General features: G+C 47.1%; 1 protein-coding gene across 2 annotated transcripts in view; it reads right to left on the bottom strand.

The window, feature by feature from the left end:
* CAPN2 (calpain 2) overlaps nucleotides 1–24,889 on the bottom strand; it is an 86,551-nt gene that overhangs the window by 22,584 nt on the left and 39,078 nt on the right. For both annotated transcript variants that reach the window (XM_075595524.1, XM_075595525.1), the window contains 10 exons: nucleotides 24,400–24,533; nucleotides 20,591–20,759; nucleotides 17,935–18,018; nucleotides 16,934–17,019; nucleotides 9,764–9,838; nucleotides 7,237–7,397; nucleotides 4,214–4,383; nucleotides 2,124–2,135; nucleotides 1,127–1,338; nucleotides 282–318 (listed from right to left, as the gene is read on the bottom strand). In XM_075595524.1, the coding sequence (XP_075451639.1) occupies nucleotides 282–318; nucleotides 1,127–1,338; nucleotides 2,124–2,135; nucleotides 4,214–4,383; nucleotides 7,237–7,397; nucleotides 9,764–9,838; nucleotides 16,934–17,019; nucleotides 17,935–18,018; nucleotides 20,591–20,759; nucleotides 24,400–24,533 (1,140 nt within the window). The remainder of the gene's footprint in view (nucleotides 1–281; nucleotides 319–1,126; nucleotides 1,339–2,123; nucleotides 2,136–4,213; nucleotides 4,384–7,236; nucleotides 7,398–9,763; nucleotides 9,839–16,933; nucleotides 17,020–17,934; nucleotides 18,019–20,590; nucleotides 20,760–24,399; nucleotides 24,534–24,889) is intronic.

Consider the following 24,889-nt stretch of genomic DNA (forward strand, 5'->3'; position numbering starts at 1 on the left):
GGCCTCGCCATTTACGCTGCTTTCTTACAACGCAATAGGGCATATGTAACCTGCACCCTATGTAACAATAATTGTGCAAGTTTGGGGTGATAAATGTGCACCATATGCATCACCGGTAAGAATCCCACTTAAATCAAAAGGTGTTTCTCGCTGATACAAGCGGTGAAGCTTGTTTTGCCCCAGACTTGCACCACTATTGCCTTGATCCATAAACCCCAATATGTTCCCCCGTCCTTTCCCCTCGGCATGCTGTGCGTAAGAAAAGCCTGCAGCCTACCTACCTCTTCAATGTTAGCCTCGATTTCATCATCAACCACTCTGAAAAACATCACAAACACACGTCACGCACGGTTATTACTGCAGGAAATGTGGGAAGCAATTATTTCTGCTTCGGATCAATATTTTGATGATCAAATATTAAAACATAAAAACAGAGTTGGATACAGGTTTATTGGTGTGTGGGAGGCTCAGGTGTGATCACATGAATTGCAAGAATACAAACAGCATCCCAAGCACAGATATGGGCTCATTTGTATTACAAAGTAGTGTTATTGCATTAGGTACCTTTCAGCGCACACACACACACACACACACACACACACACACACACACACACACACACACACACACACACACACACACACACACACGTATCCAGGCCAAGGATCACATCTCCAGTCCCAACAAATGACCTTTGTGGTAACTCACTGATGAGAATGACCTGCAAAATCAGGATAGGCTCAGTCTTTCGGGGTTAGGAAGACGGCCTGAATGACCACTGGTGACAGATTGTCTATGGGCTGGCCACAGATTTAAGCAGCCAGCATCTACTTGGACAGAGCAGCCAACTGCGGACAATCGTGTCCACATCAACCTCTCGCAATGGCACCATCAATCTTGTCGTCTTGTTTGTTTTTGCAATGCAACAGGGACATGCCAACGATCATATTAGTCACCTCACTCAGAAACAGCGCAGTACAACTACACCGGAGCGAGCCAGGAGCTTTGTCCCTCACGGCCCCCAACATTTGAAAAGTCGTTTTCATACATTCGGCTCTGCATATCTAAAGCTAAAGACTATGACTACCGCCCTGGCCTGTGAAAGAGGTTCTGTCTGGCTACGTACTGCGATTCTGCATTCTTCTCGGAGAAAACCCGCACGCAGAAATCTCCTATCAGGTTGGGTTCGAAGGTCGATGGGACAATCACATATTCTCCTGGCGGGAGCCTAAACCTGTTGAGAACTTCCCGCAGGTTAATGAAAGTGTCCGATTTCTCTGTCGCCTTGTTCCTCAGGAAGAATTCTTTGCTCAGGTGAACGTTTGTCTGGCCGGACATCTAAAACAGAACAAAAACAGAGCTCAGGGATGCTCTGAAACATCGAAAGCCTACACATTTAGATTGTAAGCTCTTCGGGGCAGGGACTCCCTTTCCTATTGTTACTGTCATGTCTGTAGCACTTATTCTCATTAGGTGTTATATCGCTATGTAGCGCTATGTATCTGGATGGCACTATATGAATAAAGATATACATACATACATCTTCCTAATTAGGTTCATTTCAGGTTGGAATGCCTTTTAGTGGTCTAACATGAAAGTTCCCCAAATAGGTAGCAGCAGGTGATCCCACAGGTCTTCTCTTCAGATGTACTGTGACCAAAAGTCTGCAACTACATCTGTGATGGTCTCGTGTTATTCCATTATAAGGCATCGCGACCTGCAATACACCTGCACCTCTCCAGAAATAGGTCTACAAGGACTTTGTTGTGCGTGTGTGGGCACTTATACAAAAAGATCTAAGCTGCAGGCTAAGCCAGTGAATCTAACGCAGACAAAACAGTGACTAATGGGACACGTCCATGTGCCACGTGCTGCCCCTGTAACCTGGACTTATACTATCACTATCAGAAGCCACGTTAATTAAACATGTGCACAGAAAACACTGGGACCCTCACTAGCACGCACTCTGCTCTAACACAGCCTGATACAGTGACACGCTGGTGACACATTTAGGGCAGTTTCCGTCTCACTTATATATTAATAAATGCACACTTACCATCTCCACACAAGGAGTAATTACACCAACAAATGAACACTTCAAATAAGTAGGGCAATACACATACCTGTTTAGGGACCTAAGGACAACAAAAAAAAGACAAAATTAACACTAATATACAGTATATATATATATATATATATATATATATATTCATGGATACAGATCACACTCGGCCCCAAGAGAGGACAATCATTTTGTTTAAGTAGTAAAAAGATTCCTTGGGTGAGTCAGCCCTATACTTGGCATGCTAGTAAAGTAAATAGTTAAAGCTGCAGATCAAGCAATATCCTACATGTGTGTTTTAAAAAAATCAGTTCTGTACTATGAGAAAATACATGTAGCATTTTTTTTAACAACTCTGAATGACATTTTTGATGTATTATAATGTAACAAGAATTTTTTGTTTCTATTGCAACCATTTACTAAGTCACACCCCCTTCCTCTTCTGAAACAGGCTCTGGCACACCCCTTTTTGAGCCCTGCCCTCTAGCAGTGCACCAATTGCATCTAGTGACTGCCTGGTCACATGATCTTCCCCACAGAACTTTGCATCTTTGGTTCTCTTCTGCTGCACTGACAGCAATTTAGTGAACCCCCGAGCCAAATCTTTGCCGATCGATCACAGGAGAACGGATCGATCGGAAACTTAGCTAATTACTTATCATTGTGTGGACTCTATAGATGCACATATTAAAGGGAATTTTTTTAAACGGCAGCTTGAACTGCTGCTTTATTAGACAAATTGATACGTTTAAAATCTCTCTTTGGTTGTATGAAGCACTGAATATCCCTTCTACTGTACATATCACTTAGACCAGGGGTAGGTAACTCTGGTCCTCAAGTCCTCAAAACCAGATCAGGTTTTCAGGATAACCCTGCTTCAGCACAGGTCAAAGACTGAGCCACTGATTGAACCTCCTGTGCTGAAGCAGGGATATCCTGAAAACCTGACCTGTTGGTGGCCCTTGAGGACTGGAGTTGCCGCCCCTGACAGACTGTAAGATCTCCATTTCTTACCATGCACGTTTATATTGCTGGCACATGCTGTGTTATAACCCCTGCATTCCAAGGTCTACAGATGGAGCCCACTTTTTCCCCCAGGAAACACTGCTTCAATCAGCATCACAAATAAAATGACCTTAACCCATGCACTGCTAGAAGAATGCGCGCAATTCACTGCTTTGCTCAGATGGGGTTAAATAGTGCCTTTCTCCTGCTTGTGTGTAATATATATATACTGGGCCACTAAGTGGCGCTGTTCAATAAGCCCTGAATGGGCCATAAGGTATCTTAAAGCTGCAGACCAAGCAATATCCTACGTGTGTGATTTTTTTTAAATAAATCAGTTCTGCACTATGAGAAAATACTTGTAGCATTTAAAAATAAAAATTAAAAAAAAACAACAACTCTGAATGACATTTTTAATGTATTATAATGTAACAAGCCTTTTTTGTTTCTATAGCAACCATTTTCAAAGTCACAGATACGGAGTCAATACTCCTCTGCAGCCATATAGTGAACCCCCGAGCCGAATCTTCGCCATCACTCACAGGAGAACGGATGGATCAGCAACTTAGCTAATTACTTATCATTGTGTGGACTGTATTGATGCGCATATTAAAGGGGGGAGAGAAACCGCAAGCTTGGACTGCTGCTTTAAGGCACTGGAAGGCGTCTTGTGGGATAGCACCGCTTAGTGAATCTGGCCCTTAATGTTAGAAGAGTGGACAGTGGTGGATATCTGTAGTAATTATAGTGATAACCTTAAAGGAACAATCCAAGCTGCTTCCCTCCCCCCTTCCTTTTTTCCCATTTTTTTATACAGGATTGAAGCAGGGGGTCTCCAGAGCTGAACCCCGTTAACTTAATCTCCGGGGGTCCCCTGCTTCCAGAGATACTTACCTCCGAAGGGTGTGCTGGTATCTCTCTGCAGTTTAAAGCCCCCCGGTCACATGGGCCAATAGGAACCCGCACCGGATGACATCACGGCTTCCTATTGGCCCGCAGGTCCCGGTGCTTTGAAAAGCCGCCATAATGTGAACCCTGGAGTAGCTACCGGTGCCCACTTCGGAGGCCAGTATCTCCGGGAAAGCAGGGAGCTGCCACACGCGGCAGTACGTGTGTGTTCTCTTATTACACCCCAGGGAAACCTGCCTGGTAGATTGCAAAGCCAATGGTGTGCATGTCCTCTCCCATCTTCCGCTGCTTCCTGCGGTTCTTCTGAATGAGACCGACAAGGAAGGTGCAGCCGTCCTCGTTATCATCGGGGTCATCGTCTGCTTCCTCCAGCTTAATGAGGAACTGAGGGTTGGTCCAGAAGGTGTCTGTGGGCATAACATGATTGAGACCCGTCAAGCCCCTGGAGGACAGTCGCCAATGAGGAGGGGTCTAGTTGGCAACCAGTGGAAACATTGTGTATTAAAGCCCTGGTAATGTTTCGGTCCTCTGGTTGAGATCTTTATCAAAGACAAAGCACATTTATCACATGGTCTATATAAAGGGCCCATTCAGAGGACCCCGAATAAATTATTTTCATCATTACAACTCCAGTTCTCATGTGGGAGAAGGGGGGGGTGTATGATGGAGAGACAGGGGGCAGTGTGTATGAGGGAGAGAGGGGGGGTGTATGATGGAGAGACAGGGGGCAGTGTGTATGAGGGAGAGAGGGGGGTGTATGAGGGAGGGGGGCAGTGTGTATGAGGGAGAGAGGGGGGTGTATGAGGGAGAGAGGGGGGGTGTATGAGGGAGAGAGGGGGGGTGTATGAGGGAGAGAGGGGGGCAGTGTGTATGAGGGAGAGAGAGAGGTGTATGAGGGAGAGAGGGGGCAGTGTGTATGAGGGAGAGAGGGAGGTGTATGAGGGAGAGAGGGAGGCAGTGTGTATGAGGGAGATAGGGGGGAGTATGAGGGAGAGAGGGGGGCAGTGTGTATGAGGGAGATAGGGGGGAGTATGAGGGAGAGAGGGGGCAGTGTGTATGAGGGAGATAGGGGGGAGTATGAGGGCGAGAGGGGGGCAGTGTGTATGAGGGAGAGAGGGGGGAGTATGAGGGAGAGAGGGGGGCAGTGTGTATGAGGGAGATAGGGGGGAGTATGAGGGCAATGTGTATGAGGGAGATAGGGGGGAGTATGAGCGAGAGAGAGGGGCAGTTTGTATGAGGGAGAGAGGGATGGTGTTGTGTATGAGGGAGAGAGGGGAGTGTATGAGGGAGAGAGAGGGGGCAGTGTGTATGAGGGATAGAGGGGTGGGAGTGTGTATGAGGGAGAGAAGGGAATGTATGAGGGAGATAGTGGTGGGGGGTGTATGAGGGAGAGAGGGATGGGGTTGTGTATGAGGGAGAGAGGGGGGAGTTATGTATGAGGGAGAGAGGGGGCGAGTTGTGTATGAGGGAGAGAGGGGGGAGTTGTGTATGAGGGAGAGAGAGGGGGCAGTGTGTATGAGGGAGAGAGAGGGGGCAGTGTGTATGAGGGAGAGAGGGGGCAGTGTGTATGAGGGAGAGAGAGGGGGCAGTGTGTATGAGGGAGAGAGAGGGGGCAGTGTGTATGAGGGAGAGAGAGGGGGCAGTGTGTATGAGGGAGAGAGAGGGGGCAGTGTGTATGAGGGAGAGAGAGGGGGCAGTGTGTATGAGGGAGAGAGAGGGGGCAGTGTGTATGAGGGAGAGAGGGGGCCGTGTGTATGAGGGAGAGAGAGGGGGCAGTGTGTATGAGGGAGAGAGAGGGGGGGCAGTGTGTATGAGGGAGAGAGAGGGGGCAGTGTGTATGAGGGAGAGAGAGGGGGCAGTGTGTAAGTTCAAGAGAGAGGGGGGCAGTGTGTATGAGGGAGAGAGAGAGAGGGAGGGCAGTGTGTATGAGGGTGAGAGAGAGGGGGGGCAGTGTGTATGAGGAAGAGAGAGAGAGGGGGCAGTGTGTATGAGGGAGAGAGAGGGGGCAGTGTGTATGAGGGAGAGAAGGGGGGCAGTGTGTATGAGGGAGAGAGGGGGCAGTGTGTATGAGGGAGAGAGGGGGCAGTGTGTATGAGGGTGAGAGAGAGGGGGGGCAGTGTGTATGAGGAAGAGAGAGAGGGGGCAGTGTGTATGAGGGAGCGAGGGGGCAGTGTGTATGAGGGAGAATGAGGGGGCAGTGTGTATGAGGGAGAGAGGGGGCAGTGTGTATGAGGGAGAGAGAGGGGGCAGTGTGTATGAGGAAGAGAGAGGGGGGCAGTGTGTATGAGGGAGAGAGGGGGCAGTGTGTGTATGAGGGAGATAGTGGGGGAGTGTGTATGAAGGAGAGATAGGGGGAGTGTGTATGAGGAAGAGAGAGGGGGCAGTGTCTATGAGGGAGAGAGAGGGGGGAGTGTGTATGAGGAAGAGAGAGGGGGGCAGTGTGTATGAGGGAGAGAGAAGGGGGGAGTGTGTATGAGGGAGAGAGAGTGGGGGAGTGTGTATGAAGGAGAGATGGGTGGGGGTGTGTATGAGGGAGAGATGGGTGGGGTTGTGTATGAGGGAGAGATGGGTGGGGGTGTGTATGAGGGAGAGAGTATCAGGGAGAGGTGAGGGTGAGAGTATGAGGGAGCGATTAGGAAGTGTGTATGAGGGAGAGAGGTGGGAGTGTGTATGAGGAAGAGAGAGGGGGGCAGTGTGTATGAGGGAGAGAGAAGGGGGGAGTGTGTATGAGGGAGAGAGAGTGGGGGAGTGTGTATGAAGGAGAGATGGGTGGGGGTGTGTATGAGGGAGAGATGGGTGGGGTTGTGTATGAGGGAAAGATGGGTGGGGGTGTGTATGAGGGAGAGATGAGGGAGAGAGTATGAGGGAGAGATGAGGGAGAGAGTATGAGGGAGAGATGAGGGAGAGAGTATGAGGGAGAGGGGGGAGAGAGTATGAGGGAGAGATGAGGGAGAGAGTATGAGGGAGAGATGAGGGAGAGAGTATGAGGGAGAGAGTATGAGGGAGAGATGAGGGAGAGAGTATGAGGGAGAGAGGGGGGAGAGAGTATGAGGGAGAGAGTATGAGGGAGAGAGGGGGGAGTGTGTATGAGGGAGAGAGGGGGGAGAGAGTATGAGGGAGAGAGTATGAGGGAGAGAGGGGGGAGTGTGTATGAGGGAGAGAGTATGAGGGAGAGAACCAACAGTTCCAGGTAAGCAGAATAGAGAAAGTAGGAAAGACGAAGCCTGTGTGCAGAAGCTTCTGATCTGCCCAGCCCGTACTTGGGAAATTTCTGCATCCTCCAGCAGTAGAGCCTCGCCTCCACGTCCCGTCCATCTTAACCAAGCTCCACTTCTTATACTTATCCGACGTGAGGGTGTCCGGCGAGAGGTTGCAGATCTCCAGGCGCGAGTAATGTCTCAAGAAGTCGGTGAAAGACATCCTGCAAAAGTCGGGAAGCCAGAGAGCTCGTCACGCGGCAAAACATGTAACGACGACGAGAAGTCCTCACAGCGATGCGAAGGGGACCCTGTAGCGGGCGCACATTCACCCGAGAGACGCTGGAGCATCGTACGGAAAAAAAAAGACGGCACTCTGGTGGTTGTGCACTCACAGACAAAACGTGATGGTGAACCGCGGATCTTTAGCGTGGCCAGTGCCATCTTTATCTTAGTGAAAGAGAACTTGTATAGAAGGCTGGGCATTAAGTTCTTCAAGAGTAGAGATGGGGGCGATTTTTTAGGGGGGCAGATTTGGGCCTCGGATCGGCCGGGTTCCTTTGGTCTGCGGATTTCCGCGAATCAGTCTCAAAAATGGCGATTCGTCTTTTCTGGGGGTTTTTCCCACCGGCAATCCACGTGTCGGATTCGGCAACCCGCTGGCGGATTTTTAAGAATCCCAAATCGGACGGGTGGAGATTCTTAAAAATTCGACGGCGGTTTCGGATCAATCCGCAGACGGAACAATCTGCCGACCGATTTTACACCGCGGTACGAATTTCGAGTGGAAAGCTGGGGAAATTTCTGGGAAACAGATTTTCATAGCGTCGCCCGCCTCTATTCAAGAGAGAAGATTCACGCGGGTTAGACTTGTTATTCTTGTGCGTGAACGAGGGGGAAAACTCACTCGCTCCACCACCCATGTCCCCCAAATCTCCCACTCGCCCCACTCAGCCAATTGAGTGGCAAAACCAAAACCCCAATGTTTTATAAAACCCCAAACACAAATAGCAGTGAAAGTGCCCATCCTTAGTTTTATGCGGATGTTAACTAGAGAGGTTAATGCCACCTGGGACCTCTGCTTCAAACAATACACTAGAAAGGGGAGAGAAATGAAGGCAGGAGACGCAGAAGTGAATACATTCGGTGTCCTGTAACTCCTGCCTAACTTCACTTATTGCTTCATACAGCACTCACTCACCCAAACATGCACAAAGCACGCAGAGCAAAATACCCTAATACAGGGGTGCTCAACTCCAGTCCTGAAGCTCCCCCCAACAGGTCTGGTTTTCCGGATATCCCTGCTTCAGCACAGGTGGCTCAATCAGTCCCTGCTTCAGCACAGGGATATCCTGAAAACCTGACCTGTTGGGGAGGTGGGGGCTTGAGAACTGGAGTTGTGCCCCCCCTGTGCTAATACACAGATACCTTATACTCTGTACTATGTCTCTGATAAATGCTCACTACTAAAAAGCATAATGATGCTTTATTTTCTCCCGATATCTCAGAATTACTGAGCTTATCATTCATCACAATTACTGCAAACATTGAGGGATCTGTACATATTCTAGTTCTTCTCGCTGCCTAATCTTAGCGACTTCCCATCTGGTTTGACAAAACTTTAAAAAAAAAAAAGCAGTCTACAAGGCATCCATCCCAGCCCTACTGACCCCAACATGTGTGCTTAATTTAAGGGAGTTGCTGCATTTCATTTCTTTCTCTGCCTGACTTGGCATAGAGGACCAGGAATTATTGAATGGAACTATTCATGGAAAGGTCCCAGTTGAGAGGTAGAACTCAGCCACGATCTTACTCTGCATGCAAGATTATTGTAACACTGAGAAACCCCAGTGGTGTGCAAGCAGACAGGGCTCGGGTTATATATTTCTGAGGCACGAGGATTCTCCCCCACGTGGCTTCTAAATGCACATTGAATGCTAAACGTTTATTTTATTAGTTTAATAAAAAAACGGAGTAAGGCGAAAGATTAGGGACCAGATCCAGAAAGCTCCGTGACTTGACGTGATGTTAACCTAACTTAACGCCATGGGAAGCCTTACTGCGTATAGTCAAGAGCTGTAAACAGCACTGCGTTAACAAGAACGTCCGGTAGTGATAACTATATGGTAAAGAGGCTGTACCTAGCGCATATGGGGCGTTATGGTTAACACGTGGACTCAACGTTACGCAGAACCGACTTGATGACGGTGCCATCGGTGCGATGGTGCTGGGTCCCGATCTCGTCCCCGGACCAACTTCAGCAATCACCGTTGAATGTTGTGGTGGTTAAATTAACCCTCATAACACTGAAACCGTTACCACCTGCTACCACGTGACGATGCGTCTCCATGACAATGTCAACGTCACATGAGCCACGTCGCCGTGACAATGCGATGCAAGGGCGTGTAAGAGACCCCGCGCATCACGTGATGTTGCGTCATCGAGGCGACGCGTACTGGAGAAGATGATAGCCCCACTCATTTGAACTGTGCTGAACTCTTCCCTAAGTCAGGGTAAACAGCTTGGCCGCATATTAAACAGGGGCCTTTGATTCCTGATTAATAACTTTCCATTAGCTGGTATTTCTCACCAAAACTCGCCATCGTCACATCTTTTAATCAGCCTCTCCCGCACATCTGGATCAACTGAATTCCATTCACCGGAGCTAGAAACAGAACACAAAGGTCCGAGCTGGTGTTCAGGTGCACTGATGGTTTTACCGCGGCATTTAGAAGCCAGAAGATAAATGTCAGCAAATAAGACTGTTAAACAATGACAAATAAGTAGCCAAAACATGTATGTAGGCCAGAGATATTGTAATAAAGCTTAACCAAAAAGGGGTGGGGAGAAGAGGGGAGGGGGGGGAGTGGAGTTGTTATGCAGTTTTTCCCCCCAAATGCTTCCCCTCGGAAGGGTTAATGCTGTTGCCATTTCCGTTTTGCAGCAAGGGACTATGGGTAGTTGGGCCACAGCCGATCGATAACTGCTGACCCACTTCCCAACAACCTATTTCGGAAATGGTAACACTAACAAAACACTAACGTGTATATACAGTATGTATCTATTTATTTGTATCGTGCCTTCCACATAGCGCTTCACAGCTGTAATAGACCCAACAACACAACCGGGGGAGTAATCCATTCTGGGGATGCGCCATACAACACAACCGGGGGAGTAATCCATTCTGGGGATGCGCCATACAACACAACCGGGGGAGTAATCCATTCTGGGGATACGCCATACAACACAACCGGGGAGTAATCCATTCTGGGGATGCGCCATACAACACAACCGGGGCAGTAATCCATTCTGGGGATACGTCATACAACACAACCGGGGCAGTAATCCATTCTGGGGATGCGCCATACAACACAACCGGGGGAGTAATCCATTCTGGGGATGCGCCATACTACACAACCGGGGGAGTAATCCATTCTGGGGATGCGCCATACTACACAACCGGGGGAGTAATCCATTCTGGGGATGCGCCATACTACACAACCGGGGGAGTAATCCATTCTGGGGATACGCCATACAACACAACCGGGGGAGTAATCCATTCTGGGGATGCGCCATACTACACAACCGGGGGAGTAATCCATTCTGGGGATGCGCCATACAACACAACCGGGGGCGTAATCCATTCTGGGGCAACGCCATACAACACAACCAGGGGAGTAATCCATTCTGGGGATACGCCATACAACACAACCGGGGGAGTTATCCATTCTGGGGATGCGCCATACAACACAACCGGGGGGAGTAATCCATTCTGGGGATACACCATACAACACAACCGGGGGAGTTATCCATTCTGGGGATACACCATACAATACAACCGGGGGAGTAATCCATTCTGGGGATGCGCCATACAACACAACCGGGGGAGTAATCCATTCTGGGGATACACCATACAACACAACCGGGGGAGTTATCCATTCTGGGGATACACCATACAATACAACCGGGGGAGTAATCCATTCTGGGGATGCGCCATACAACACAACCGTGGGAGTAATCCATTCTGGGGATGCGCCATACAACACAACCGGGGGAGTAATCCATTCTAGGGCAATGCCATACAACCATACAACACAACCGGGGGAGTAATCCATTCTGGGGATACGCCATACAACACAACCGGGGGAGTAATCCATTCTGGGGATACACCATACAACACAACCGGGGGAGTAATCCATTCTGGGGATACGCCATACAACACAACCGGGGGAGTAATCCATTCTGGGGATGCGCCATACAACACAACCGGGGAGTAATCCATTCTGGGGATACACCATACAACACAACCGGGGGAGTAATCCATTCTGGGGCAACGCCATACAACACAACCGGGGGAGTAATCCATTCTGGGGATACACCATACAACACAACCGGGGGAGTTATCCATTCTGGGGATACACCATACAACACAACCGGGGGAGTAATCCATTCTGGGGATACACCATACAACACAACCGGGGGAGTAATCCATTCTGGGGATACACCATACAACACAACCGGGGGAGTAATCCATTCTGGGGATGGTCCATACAACACAACCGGGGGAGTAATCCATTCTGGGGATACGCCATACAACACAACCGGGGGAGTAATCCATTCTGGGGATACACCATACAACACAACCGGGGGAGTAATCCATTCTGGGGATGCGCCATACAACACAACCGGGGGAGTAATCCATTCTAGGGCAATGCCATACAACACAACCGGGGGAGTAATCCATTCTGGGGATGCGCCATACAACACAACCGGGGGAGTAATCCATTCTGGGGATGCGCCATACAACACAACCAGGGGAGTAATCCATTCTGGGGATGCGCCATACAACACAACCGGGGGAGTAATCCATTCTGGGGATACGCCATACAACACAACCGGGGGAGTTATCCATTCTGGGGATACACCATACAACACAACCGGGGGAGTAATCCATTCTGGGGATGCGCCATACAACACAACCGGGGGAGTTATCCATTCTGGGGATACACCATACAACACAACCGGGGGAGTAATCCATTCTGGGGATGCGCCATACAACACAACCGGGGGAGTAATCCATTCTGGGGATGCGCCATACAACACAACCAGGGGAGTAATCCATTCTGGGGCAACGCCATACAACACAACCGGGGGAGTAATCCATTCTGGGGATACGCCATACAACACAACCGGGGGAGTAATCCATTCTGGGGATGCGCCATACAACACAACCGGGGGAGTTATCCATTCTGGGGATACACCATACAACACAACCGGGGGAGTAATCCATTCTAGGGCAATGCCATACAACACAACCGGGGGAGTAATCCATTCTGGGGATGGTCCATACAACACAACCGGGGGAGTAATCCATTCTGGGGATACGCCATACAACACAACCGGGGGAGTAATCCATTCTGGGGATACACCATACAACACAACCGGGGGAGTAATCCATTCTGGGGATGCGCCATACAACACAACCGGGGGAGTAATCCATTCTGGGGATACGCCATACAACACAACCGGGGGAGTAATCCATTCTGGGGATGCGCCATACAACACAACCGGGGGAGTAATCCATTCTGGGGATGCGCCATACAACACAACCGGGGGAGTAATCCATTCTGGGGATACACCATACAACACAACCGGGGGAGTAATCCATTCTGGGGCAACGCCATACAACACAACCAGGGGAGTAATCCATTCTGGGGATACGTCATACAACACAACCGGGGAAGTAATCCATTCTGGGGATGCGCCATACAACACAACCGGGGGAGTAATCCATTCTGGGGATACACCATACAACACAACCGGGGGAGTAATCCATTCTGGGGCAACGCCATACAACACAACCGGGGGAGTAATCCATTCTGGGGATACACCATACAACACAACCGGGGGAGTAATCCATTCTGGGGATGCGCCATACAACACAACCAGGGGAGTAATCCATTCTGGGGATACGTCATACAACACAACCGGGGGAGTTATCCATTCTGGGGATACACCATACAACACAACCGGGGGAGTAATCCATTCTGGGGATACACCATACAACACAACCGGGGGAGTAATCCATTCTGGGGATACACCATACAACACAACCGGGGGAGTAATCCATTCTAGGGCAATGCCATACAACACAACCGGGGGAGTAATCCATTCTGGGGATACACCATACAACACAACCGGGGGAGTAATCCATTCTGGGGATGCGCCATACAACACAACCGGGGAGTAATCCATTCTGGGGATGCGCCATACAACACAACCGGGGGAGTAATCCATTCTGGGGATGCGCCATACAACACAACCGGGGGAGTAATCCATTCTGGGGATGCGCCATACAACACAACCGGGGGAGTAATCCATTCTGGGGATACGCGATACAACACAACCGGGGGAGTAATCCATTCTGGGGCAACGCCATACAACCATACAACACAACCGGGGGAGTAATCCATTCTGGGGCAACGCCATACAACCATACAACACAACCGGGGGAGTAATCCATTCTGGGGCAACGCCATACAACCATACAACACAACCGGGGGAGTAATCCATTCTGGGGATGCGCCATACAACACAACCGGGGGAGTAATCCATTCTGGGGATACGCGATACAACACAACCGGGGGAGTAATCCATTCTGGGGCAACGCCATACAACACAACCTGGGGAGTAATCCATTCTGGGGATACACCATACAACACAACTGGGGGAGTAATCCATTCTGGGGATGCGCCATACAACACAACCGGGGGAGTAATCCATTCTGGGGATGGTCCATACAACACAACCGGGGGAGTAATCCATTCTGGGGATACGCGATACAACACAACCGGGGGAGTAATCCATTCTGGGGCAATGCCATACAACACAACCGGGGGAGTAATCCATTCTGGGGATGCGCCATACAACACAACCCGGGGAGTAATCCATTCTGGGGATACACCATACAACACAACCGGGGGAGTAATCCATTCTGGGGATGCGCCATACAACACAACCGGGGAGTAATCCATTCTGGGGATGCGCCATACAACACAACCGGGGAGTAATCCATTCTGGGGATGCGCCATACAACACAACCGGGGGAGTAATCCATTCTGGGGATACACCATACAACACAACCGGGGGAGTAATCCATTCTGGGGATACGCCATACAACACAACCGGGGGAGTAATCCATTCTGGGGATGCGCCATACTACACAACCGGGGGAGTAATCCATTCTGGGGATACGCCATACAACACAACTGGGGGAGTAATCCATTCTGGGGATGCGCCATACAACACAACCGGGGGAGTAATCCATTCTGGGGATGGTCCATACAACACAACCGGGGGAGTAATCCATTCTGGGGATACGCGATACAACACAACCGGGGGAGTAATCCATTCTGGGGCAATGCCATACAACACAACCGGGGAGTAATCCATTCTGGGGATGCGCCATACAACACAACCCGGGGAGTAATCCATTCTGGGGATGCGCCATACAACACAACCGGGGGAGTAATCCATTCTGGGGATACGCCATACAACACAACCGGGGGAGTAATCCATTCTGGGGATGCGCCATACAACACAACCGGGGAGTAATCCATTCTGGGGCAACGCCATACAACACAACCGGGGAGTAATCCATTCTGGGGATGCGCCATACAACACAACCGGGGAGTAATCCATTCTGGGGATGCGCCATACAACACAACCGGGGGAGTAATCCATTCTGGGGATACACCATACAACACAACCGGGGGAGTAATCCATTCTGGGGATACGCCATACAACACAACCGGGGGAGTAATCCATTCTGGGGATGCGCCATACTACACAACCGGGGGAGTAATCCATTCTGGGGATACGCCATACTACACAACCGGGGAGTAATCCATTCTGGGGATGCGCCATACAACACAACCGGGGAGTAATCCATTCTGGGGATGCGCCATACAACACAACCGGGGAGTAATCCATTCTGGGGATGCGCCATACAACACAACCGGGGGAGTAATCCATTCTGGGGATACACCATACAACACAACCGGGGGAGTAATCCATTCTGGGGATACGCCATACAACACAACCGGGGGAGTAATCCATTCTGGGGATGCGCCATACTACACAACCGGGGGAGTAATCCATTCTGGGGATACGCCATACTACACAACCGGGGAGTAATCCATTCTGGGGATGCGCCATACAACACAACCCGGGGAGTAATCCATTCTGGGGATGCGCCATACTACACAACCGGGGAGTAATCCATTCTGGGGATGCGCCATACAACACAACCGGGGAGTAATCCATTCTGGGGATGCGCCATACAACACAACCGGGGAGTAATCCATTCTGGGGATGCGCCATACAACACAACCGCGGGAGTAATCCATTCTGGGGATGCGCCATACAACAGAACCGCGGGAGTAATCCATTCTGGGGCAATGCCATACAACACAACCGGGGGAGTAATCCATTCTGGGGATGCGCCATACAACACAACCGGGGGAGTAATCCATTCTGGGGATGCGCCATACAACACAACCGGGGGAGTAATCCATTCTGGGGCAATGCCATACAACACAACCGGGGGAGTAATCCATTCTGGGGATGCGCCATACAACACAACCGGGGAGTAATCCATTCTGGGGCAATGCCATACAACACATGATTTTACAATCTAAGTGGATTGCACATTTCTAATGCATTTCTTTCTGGGCCCCAAGACAACCATACTAGTTACATTCAATATGTACCGTACATTGAGGGTAAAAGGGGACGATAGACAGCACTCTGATACTTGAACTACTGGCATTGACTTGAGTGGATTCTTGCTGCCCTGCTATTAGCTGTTTAGCTGTATTTAGCCTACACTGTATGTTTGCCATCTATTTTCAGGGGTGTCTGATTTGACCAGTTATAGGGGAACGGAGGCTTAGGGAAGTACCTCTGGATCCTTTTGGACCAGGGGGAATGGGCCTGATGAAGAGGTAGTCCCTCGAAACGTCGCCCCCCTAGCATACTTTCCGTTCTCCATTTTTTGTGTATATTCCTTGTGTTTCATGTTTTTTCCCCTTTTCCTTCCCCCCCCCCCCCCCCACCCCTCACTTTGTGACATGCCCATTTGTGATACTGGTTTCTGCAAACACATTTGATTTTTTTCTGGTTCGTTTTATTATTAAATGTTTATTCTGCATTACAACTGTTTTCATCATTTAGCTATTAGACAGTGAGTGCTGGTACTTACGTAGATTTGTTAGTACATTGAGGGTAGATCATTGCTCTCGTTATAGCCACAGTGCAGGGGCTGTGTTTGTGCTCAATATACATAAGTAACACAATGTGTGTATCCCGGCTGTGCCCGAGAAGCGGCGCGGCCCTGGAGGCCAATTAGTTAATAAAATAAACGTTTCAAAAAACCCAAATACAATTTGGCGCAGGTCCCGCAGGGGTTCTGATACTTCACCGTGTTACTATGAATATATGGCAGTCACACTCATAGAACTCAGGTGAAATGTTGCAAAATATAACTTCGTACATTAATAAGTTTTAAAATATCTTGTTTTGAGAAAGAAAAAAACCATATATTTTTTTCCAGAACATAACGTGTTCCCTGAGCTGTTTTTCTGTCGCTATATTTAGTTCAGTTGTAATAATGTATGAACAGTTTATGTTCTGCAGGGTTTCCCCTAAGTGCCCGACATTGTTACGTAGAATTGAATAACTCGTAATACTCATTACTGACTTGTCGCTCCACGCTCCGGTCCATTCAACTTCTCCCCAGGGGTTTCGGATGCGAATCAGCTTCTCCTGACTCCCACGGTAGCTCACCTAATGGAGCAAAAACAGAAGACACATTGAGTACACACCGTGAGTATTGCAGTGAGTATTATCACGCGGACTTGGATTAACACTGCGTGATGGCCAAATACACGGAATAGGGCGAACTAGCAGAAACGTTACGCTTCTGGATTGCACGTTTTTATAAATATGGGGTTTTAAGTGACTACGCTAAAATAAAAGGGCCATGCTGCGTAATACATTGAATAACAATACCCACAGCCCTGATGTCTGCAGGTTAAACACGGTCTGATGATGTAGATACATAGACAGACTTCAGAAACCCGTGTGAGACATAGAGATGTGCTCTCAGTTTGCTGTCTCTTGTACTTTATGGAGTGTTGCTGTCACCTTTGTTCTGCACTTTATTGTGTCTGGTTTTCCAAATGCTGTATGTAAACAGTTATATTTATCTAATTTTTTATTGCTCTTCGGTACCCAAACAAGATCTGTCCATCAAACCCGCTGCACACTGACAGAAAGGCCCATTATGTATTTCATGTTATGACGTGAATGGAATAGGAGTCCCACATGAGGGCTTCGGTTTTTTATTATTGTATTCCAAATGGGACTGAGAAACTGCCAATGAGGGACAGCGATTTATATTCAATGAGTATGATTTAGTCCAAATGAAGAAGATTTCATTCCAATGTGTGAGGCTCACTCCCAATGTAGACCCAGGTGTCAGTGAAGGTAACGTATGTCTTCAGTCTGCGATTTGCATACCTAGGTGCTGTCAAAGAAAGCACATTTACATCCATTTTGCATTTGCAAACGATGTAGGGAGATACCCCGAAGCCTTGTGGTAGGCGTGAGATGCAATCCCACGGGGGAAATATTATTCTAGAAAGCACTGGAAGTTGAATATTTGAAGGAAATTGAAACCCCAGGTAAAAGCACACCCACCTCTTCCGCTGCCGTCACCGAGTATGCGTGGCCTTTCACCAGTTTCTGGAAAGTGATGGCTTCCGTCTCTGCTGCGCTTGTGATCTTTGAGATTAAAAAAAAATATTAAAAATGGACGTTACCGCTATGTGCTGTACCGACTCGCCGCCTTCATTCGCCCCAAAGCAGTCTCCTTGTTTCACACGTTTCTACGGCTCTGTCCCACCTGGAATCTCTCACACCGCCCCTCACCTCTGCAACGCCCTTTCCCGGACTTCGTTAAGCCCACTCTCTCCACCTTCAAGACGTGCATAAAAAAGTCACCTTTACAAGGAAATATCTGCATAGAGAGCACTTACCCTTTTGACCCAGACCTATAAAATGGCATATCCATGTACTCCTTTTTCTGCTGTATGTCTCCCTATACACCATTTAGAGTGTGAGCTCTTTGGGGTAGGCATTCATTCACCTTTATGTACCATACATGTTATTCTTCCCGTGTATTATGTCGTGTTCTAATATTTCTGCAAAGTACTGCATACACTGGCAAGCACCATGTATATAAAATTACAATGCAATACAGATATCATTTTTATTTCGCACTGATTACAGGCGCTGTGTCTTACCACTGTACAGAAATAAAAGCAATACAAGGATCGCAACGTCAGGTTTAAAAATCAAGTCATTGAAATGAATTGTGGGAGTTGGGGATCCCTGCTGTAAATGGCTGAGAGTCAGATCAGAGAGAGTGTGTTGGACACGGTATATTGTACACAGGGGTACACTATTGGGAATGAATACAAAGGCAATGACAGGTTTCCTTCAGGAAGGGTCTACAAATGAGAATTAAACAAGCAATGGCAAGGCGGAGTGTCCAGAACATGAGAGAACATGAGGGGAAAAGAATCTCTAAGGAAGTATATTTACAAAGCCTGCGCAATGACAGGCGGAGAGAGATCTATGGTGGCATCACTTAGCAAAGCATGGTAAATATTGCCCTTAAAGCTGCCGTTCAGTCTGGTTTTTTTTTATTATTATTTATTTTTTTACTTCAATAGTTTTATGTGTGCAATCTCTAATTACCTAAAGAACTGTATAGCTGCAGGTCAATTCGTTCTCCATGTATTGATAGGTCGAAATTTGGTGACATAATTAGTGAAGGGATCTGTTTATATTCTGCTTGTCTGTCAGTGGAAGCTCATGAATATTCATGAGCACTGCTGCACTGACATGTGCTAGAGGGCGGGCAGGGCTGACAAAGGGGTGTGCCAGGGCTTGTGACAGGACATGAAGGGGCAGTGCCTTAGCAAATGGCTGTTAAAATAGAATACAAGAAAATTGGTCTTTCAAAGTTGTTGTTTTTTAAAACAGAAAATGCTAAAAGTATTTTTTCTTACTACAGAACTGATTTATTAAAAAAACCACACATGCAGGATATTGACTGAACTGCAGCTTTAAATGTCATGCCATCATATAGATCAGTGTTTTTGAACCAGGGTTCCTAGGAACCCTTGGGTTCCTCGTGCCTCCCTTAAGGGTTCCCTGCAATTTTCTGGTAATTTGAAAATTGTATCAAATACAGAAGAATTTACAATGCATCTAATCACAGAGTCGCTATTAGAGAGGGTTGGGGTTCCTCAGAATTTCACTTGGGGTTCCTTAACCAAAAAAAGGTTGGAAACCACTGATATAGATACAACTCCCTCGCGTTCTCTCGCATTCTATACACTGGCATTGTTTGTTGAATTCTCAAATCTGTGGACCTAGGATTTAGCAAATATGGTCCTGAATCTTTTATGCCCAAACAGCCCCGATTTGAAATGTGCCGCAAACTCCTCAACTCAGTAAGGTGGGGGCGCCAACGTCCGATTGCGGAGTGTCAAAGACCATCTAGTATCCCGCCCATGTGATAACTTCTGTAATATTCACATGGTCGTCACCTGTCCTTCAACATCATGAATGGAAGAGGAAGTCGGTCTCTGCGGGTTCTTATTGTGTTCACATTGCCCTAGAAATGAGCCAAATGTGATGATGTCCACTGCACCCCACAAGGGTCATCAGAGTGCCAGCCATTGTGATATTAGCAAAAGGGATCTATATTCTGGACAAGGGGGTCCTTCATGCCCGCCATAGTCAACTAATGGAAAGGTGGCGATGCCATGATCTCAATTATTTAGTAACGTTCTATTGTCTCCTTGGGTGACTTGGAAACCATACTGATCTCCCAAGAGGGGAGATAAAGTCAAATATATTTCAGGAACCAGGATATTCTGGAGAAAAACATAGTGTGGCTGCAGGCTGGAGACTCGGCCAGCTCAGAATATACAAATTAAACAAGCAGGAGGATTGCTGCTTAAAAAAAAAAGGTACTGTATATGTTAACTATATGTAAAAACAGAAGTTATTTTTAAAACAGATTTAGAGAGAGAAATATATAATGAAAGTGGAAGTTTACTGTTGTGAACAATAAAATAGTCACACTTTGATGACTGCATGTGACATTGTCTTTCTTACTGGTTTATTACAGCTAGTGTACAGTTCTAGTAATCCTTGATAACTAGATTCTATACAATTAAACCATTATGGCAATGAGGATACCCGTGTCTAACCATCACATCTTAAGAAGGTTCATGAGCAACATGCAGTAGCCTCTAGCCGATAGATTGATTTCACTCACGTCTATGGAGCAGCCCAAGAGAGAGCCAGTAGCTAGAGCCTTTTGGATGATCTTGAATAGGTTGGGTGGTGCTTTCTTAAGCTCATACCACTCTGCAATCCCACCGGTAAAATCTTCAAAGCCTTCAGTAGTGGCCCCTCCAGATAGAGCTTCATAAGATCCGTTCAACCTGCATCAACAGATTGAATAACTGTCTTTATGTTCCTTCATAAAACTTTAATGTTCCAAAGAGACCGTTCTATTTCATTTCCCACACTTTATCCCCTCTTCTCCATCCCACCATAAAGCCCCCTCCCACTGCTGCTGGATGCTGGGTTCTCCATGTACTCCACTGTCACGTATGGTACACCAATAAGCTTGTGACCTGCATACGGGACAAGGGCTAATACACAGCTCTCTAGCTGGCCCATCAAGTGAACAATATCTCCCCCCAATCCGTCCAAATATACCATCTGTCATGAACAGCACACGTGAGCGCGTGACTTAGATATGCAACCAGGGTTAATACATATGCCTACTCTTAACCCACCCTCCCCCCCCAACCTGTGTCATTCCCCTCCCTTCCCCTACCCTCCTCCCTCCTCCCTCTCAAGCTTGTATATACACCTTTTACCTTATCGCCCTGACCACAGCATTGTATGTAGCATCTGATTTTTTCCAAATATAGTTTTCTTTTTGACATATATCCTGTGTCGAGTTTTCATTAATCTAGTGTGCTGGGAACCCTTGTGTTCCTTTATACAACTACATTAAATGCAGAACAGTTTCTTAAAATAACAGGATAAAATATAAAACAGAAATCCCTATACAGTACGTTACCATATGTCATAGGTTTTCCCCAGAGAGGTCACTGGTGTAGAAAGATGAAAATTCAAGTGTTTGATCCCAAAAAACACACCTCTGTTGAATTCTGATTTCATAATTCCAGGGCAAGCCCTATGTACCATTCTTTTCTCATTGAAAACGACATAAGCCCGCCCCTGTCGTAAATCACCTGCTAGGTTGACAGTTTTATGACAAAGAAAAAAACCTACTAAAAATAAGTTTAGATTCTTGCCTCAAAATATAAACGCTCCCATAACTTCCTTTCTCTAATGCTTAGCCACACGTGAGCCGTATCAATAGGTTCAGGGGATTATGACGGATGTAACAAGACTCTAATCTTCGACTGAGCCTCTGTTTGAGCAACCTGTGCTGAAGCTAGGATATCCTGAAAACCTGACCTGTTGGCGGGGCTTGAGGACAGGAGTTGAGCACCCCTGCCCCATACGATGCACTCAAGAGCCTTCACTAGATTAAAATTAAATATAACTTTTAATTATTCATTATAATCAAAACAATTAGGGAGAGAACTAAAATAAAATATGAGAAACTACTAGAGCACCTATGACTAACATGGTAAGAGTACCACACACAAGGGCAAAACGTGGCATAGGGTCAGAGTCACACAATGTAACCCCTAGAGCAGGGGGGCTCAACTCCAGTCCTCAACCGCTCCCTCCCCCACCAACAGGTCAGGTTTTCAGGATATCCCAGCTTCAGCACAGGTGGCTCAATGCTCAATCCAAGGCTGACTGAGCCTCTGATTGAGCCACCTGTGCTGAAGCAGGGACCGACTGGGCAACCTGTGCTGAAGCAGGGATATCCTGAAAACCTGACCTGTTGGGGTGGGTTAGGGGGGGGGGGGGTTGAGGACTGGAGTTGAGCACACCTGCCCTAGAGTGCTATGGTGTTAAGTGCTAATCAGAAAGTCCGCAGAGGGATATATAGTGATAGACAAACATCTGGTAAAACGTGATGCTATGTAAGGGATTGGTGTAAAAATACAATGAAGATAAAAAGAGGTTAAATTGCAATATGTTTTCCCATGGAGTGTATACACGGACCAGAGCACCGTCTGAATAGCCATGTTATACCGGATCTAATGCCCTTCATACCTTAAAGTAAACTTTAGGAAAAGGAGTCCCTGCCCTGAAGAGCTGACAATCTAAGTGTAACATAGATTACCTGTTAACATCAAATAACTTCTTAACTCATGTTACGTAGTTTAATCATTCACTTCCTGATGGCATATCGCAGATTTGCCCTTTTCTAATCTATTACCAGGACGTTACTCTCAACCCATTACCCGAGTGTTGTGCAGACATTAAACTTTACTTCCCATGAACATGACCTTGATGGGAGGACTCCAGCACGGCCCCAGCACCTGCATTTAATTGCTTATTACACTATGCTACCTTAGAGCAAAACAATGTTGGGCTTCATTTAGAGTACAGTATTAATAAATGTACAAGTCAACACAAATGGAAAGGTTTGGCTGTGTGCACTTGTTAGTGTGACCATACTTCCCGGTGTAGCCGGGACAGTCCCGGATTTTCATTCAAATGTCCCAGTGTCCCGACAATTTTCTCAAAATCGTTCAAATGACCCCGTTTTTAGCTTTTTCCCCTATTTGGACTCACTTAAAAAAATATAATACTATTAAAACAGCAATAATAGACACTAAATGGTTTTATGTGATTGATGATATCAAAGAGTAAACATTTTAAATGTATTGGTGAACGCTAATTAAACGATTTATTAATATAAACCAAACCGTCATTTTGCTACACTTGGGAGTTTGTGTTATGTTCGCAAACTGAAATAAATCAATAATACAGCATAAATGGGGGACGCTGTTGGACAAATACCATTCATTTTTGCGTGATGTCATTTGCTTTATAAATAATGTTTTAATGTTTCTACTTTTGAAGATCTGGTCACCCAGGAATTAGGAATTTGTCAAATATAGGTGGAATTTTGCATATTGGTGTTATTTTCTCCTATCTACAGTACGCACAGTATGTGCAGTTTTACTAAGAAAAGGTGCTGCACCCACGTACGCCTTGGGTGCTCTGGCACCAACTGGTCTCCTGGGGATTATTAAATCATTGGATGTAGGAAGACCAATGATGCCGTCGTTTAACAGGTACGGGTTCTACACTACTACAAAAAAATGACTGCAAAGTGCAAATCTAACATTTTCCTTTACTCCAAGGGGAACCCTTTCTTTAGATAAATCTGAGAAACAGGAATGCATTGTGCCCACTAATGTCCCCCTCTTCTTTATCCCTACGCTACTCGCACCCTTCCATATCCCGTGAGACAAGTCAACTCTTGGATTGACCCATTGAATCGCTACAGAACCAGAAAGCTGTGTCCTGGATCATTTCAATAGTCTGAGAATTCTCTTCTTTCAAACCAGTGTACTTCCTAGGGCTGGATTCACCAAGCCCTGTTATCCTATTTATCCCTTTGACCTGTGTTAACATCTGTTCATCATAACACAATAGACACTCAAGCACACAATGTAATGTTAGCCAAGATTTACTCCCTTAAGAAGCATGGAGTTATTTGCAACGGACATGATTGTAAGTGACATCCACATGAGCTCATTACAGCTTGAATGATATACATTCCATATTCACCAAGCTCTGTTAAAATTAACACCGGGAAATAACGCTACATTATTTTACGCTCTCTCCTCATTTGCATAATAAATCTCTCCAAAGTGAAATTACTCCTAAAAAAGTAAAGCCAGTCTCCCTCTCTTCCTCACAAGCCTGAGTTCATGGTCAGAACAGGAATAACGGCAAGATATAAATAACGTAACGTTATTAGAAGATATTGCAGTGTTATTCTGAAATAACAGGTTTCAGGTAACGTCACATTATTTGTGTTGCCTTAACAGAGCTTGGAGAATGAAGCCCACGAGATGCAATCATTATATGGTGGCAGTTGTGCAGACGCTCTCGCTCTGCCGTACTTACTTGGCATAGGCCTTTTCCAACAGAGCGCTCCAGAATTCGCTGCCCTCTGCCGAGTGAACAAAGACCAGCTCCCCATTTTTGGTTGGCAGTCTGTCATCTATAACAACATCAACCCACTCACCGAACTGCCAGAACTGAAACAAGAGACAAGATGCTGCTGAATGAGAACACAATTATTTTGCAGTGTAGGATGGATCAAAGTACATCTATTGTAAAAGGTAAGGTTGCAGTACTGGGATATATGGTGCTTAATATGGTCCACCATTTTTTCTACTTTTTCTTAACCCCCCCCTCTAAAGGGTTACTAGAATGGTTAGCGTGTACAGGGCCCTACTTTATGATGTTATGGGATCATGACATCACAGAGAGTATATAAGCGGAGAGAAAGTTCGAGAAGGTTAGGTTCCAGGAGGACAAGAGTAGAGGAGCCTCGGGGAGAGTGGATAAGTAATGTTTATAAAGAAATAGCACAGACCAGGCCCCCATGTTT

The sequence above is a fragment of the Ascaphus truei genome, chromosome 4, assembly GCF_040206685.1.
Source record: "Ascaphus truei isolate aAscTru1 chromosome 4, aAscTru1.hap1, whole genome shotgun sequence".
Classification (NCBI taxonomy): Eukaryota; Metazoa; Chordata; class Amphibia; order Anura; family Ascaphidae; genus Ascaphus; species Ascaphus truei.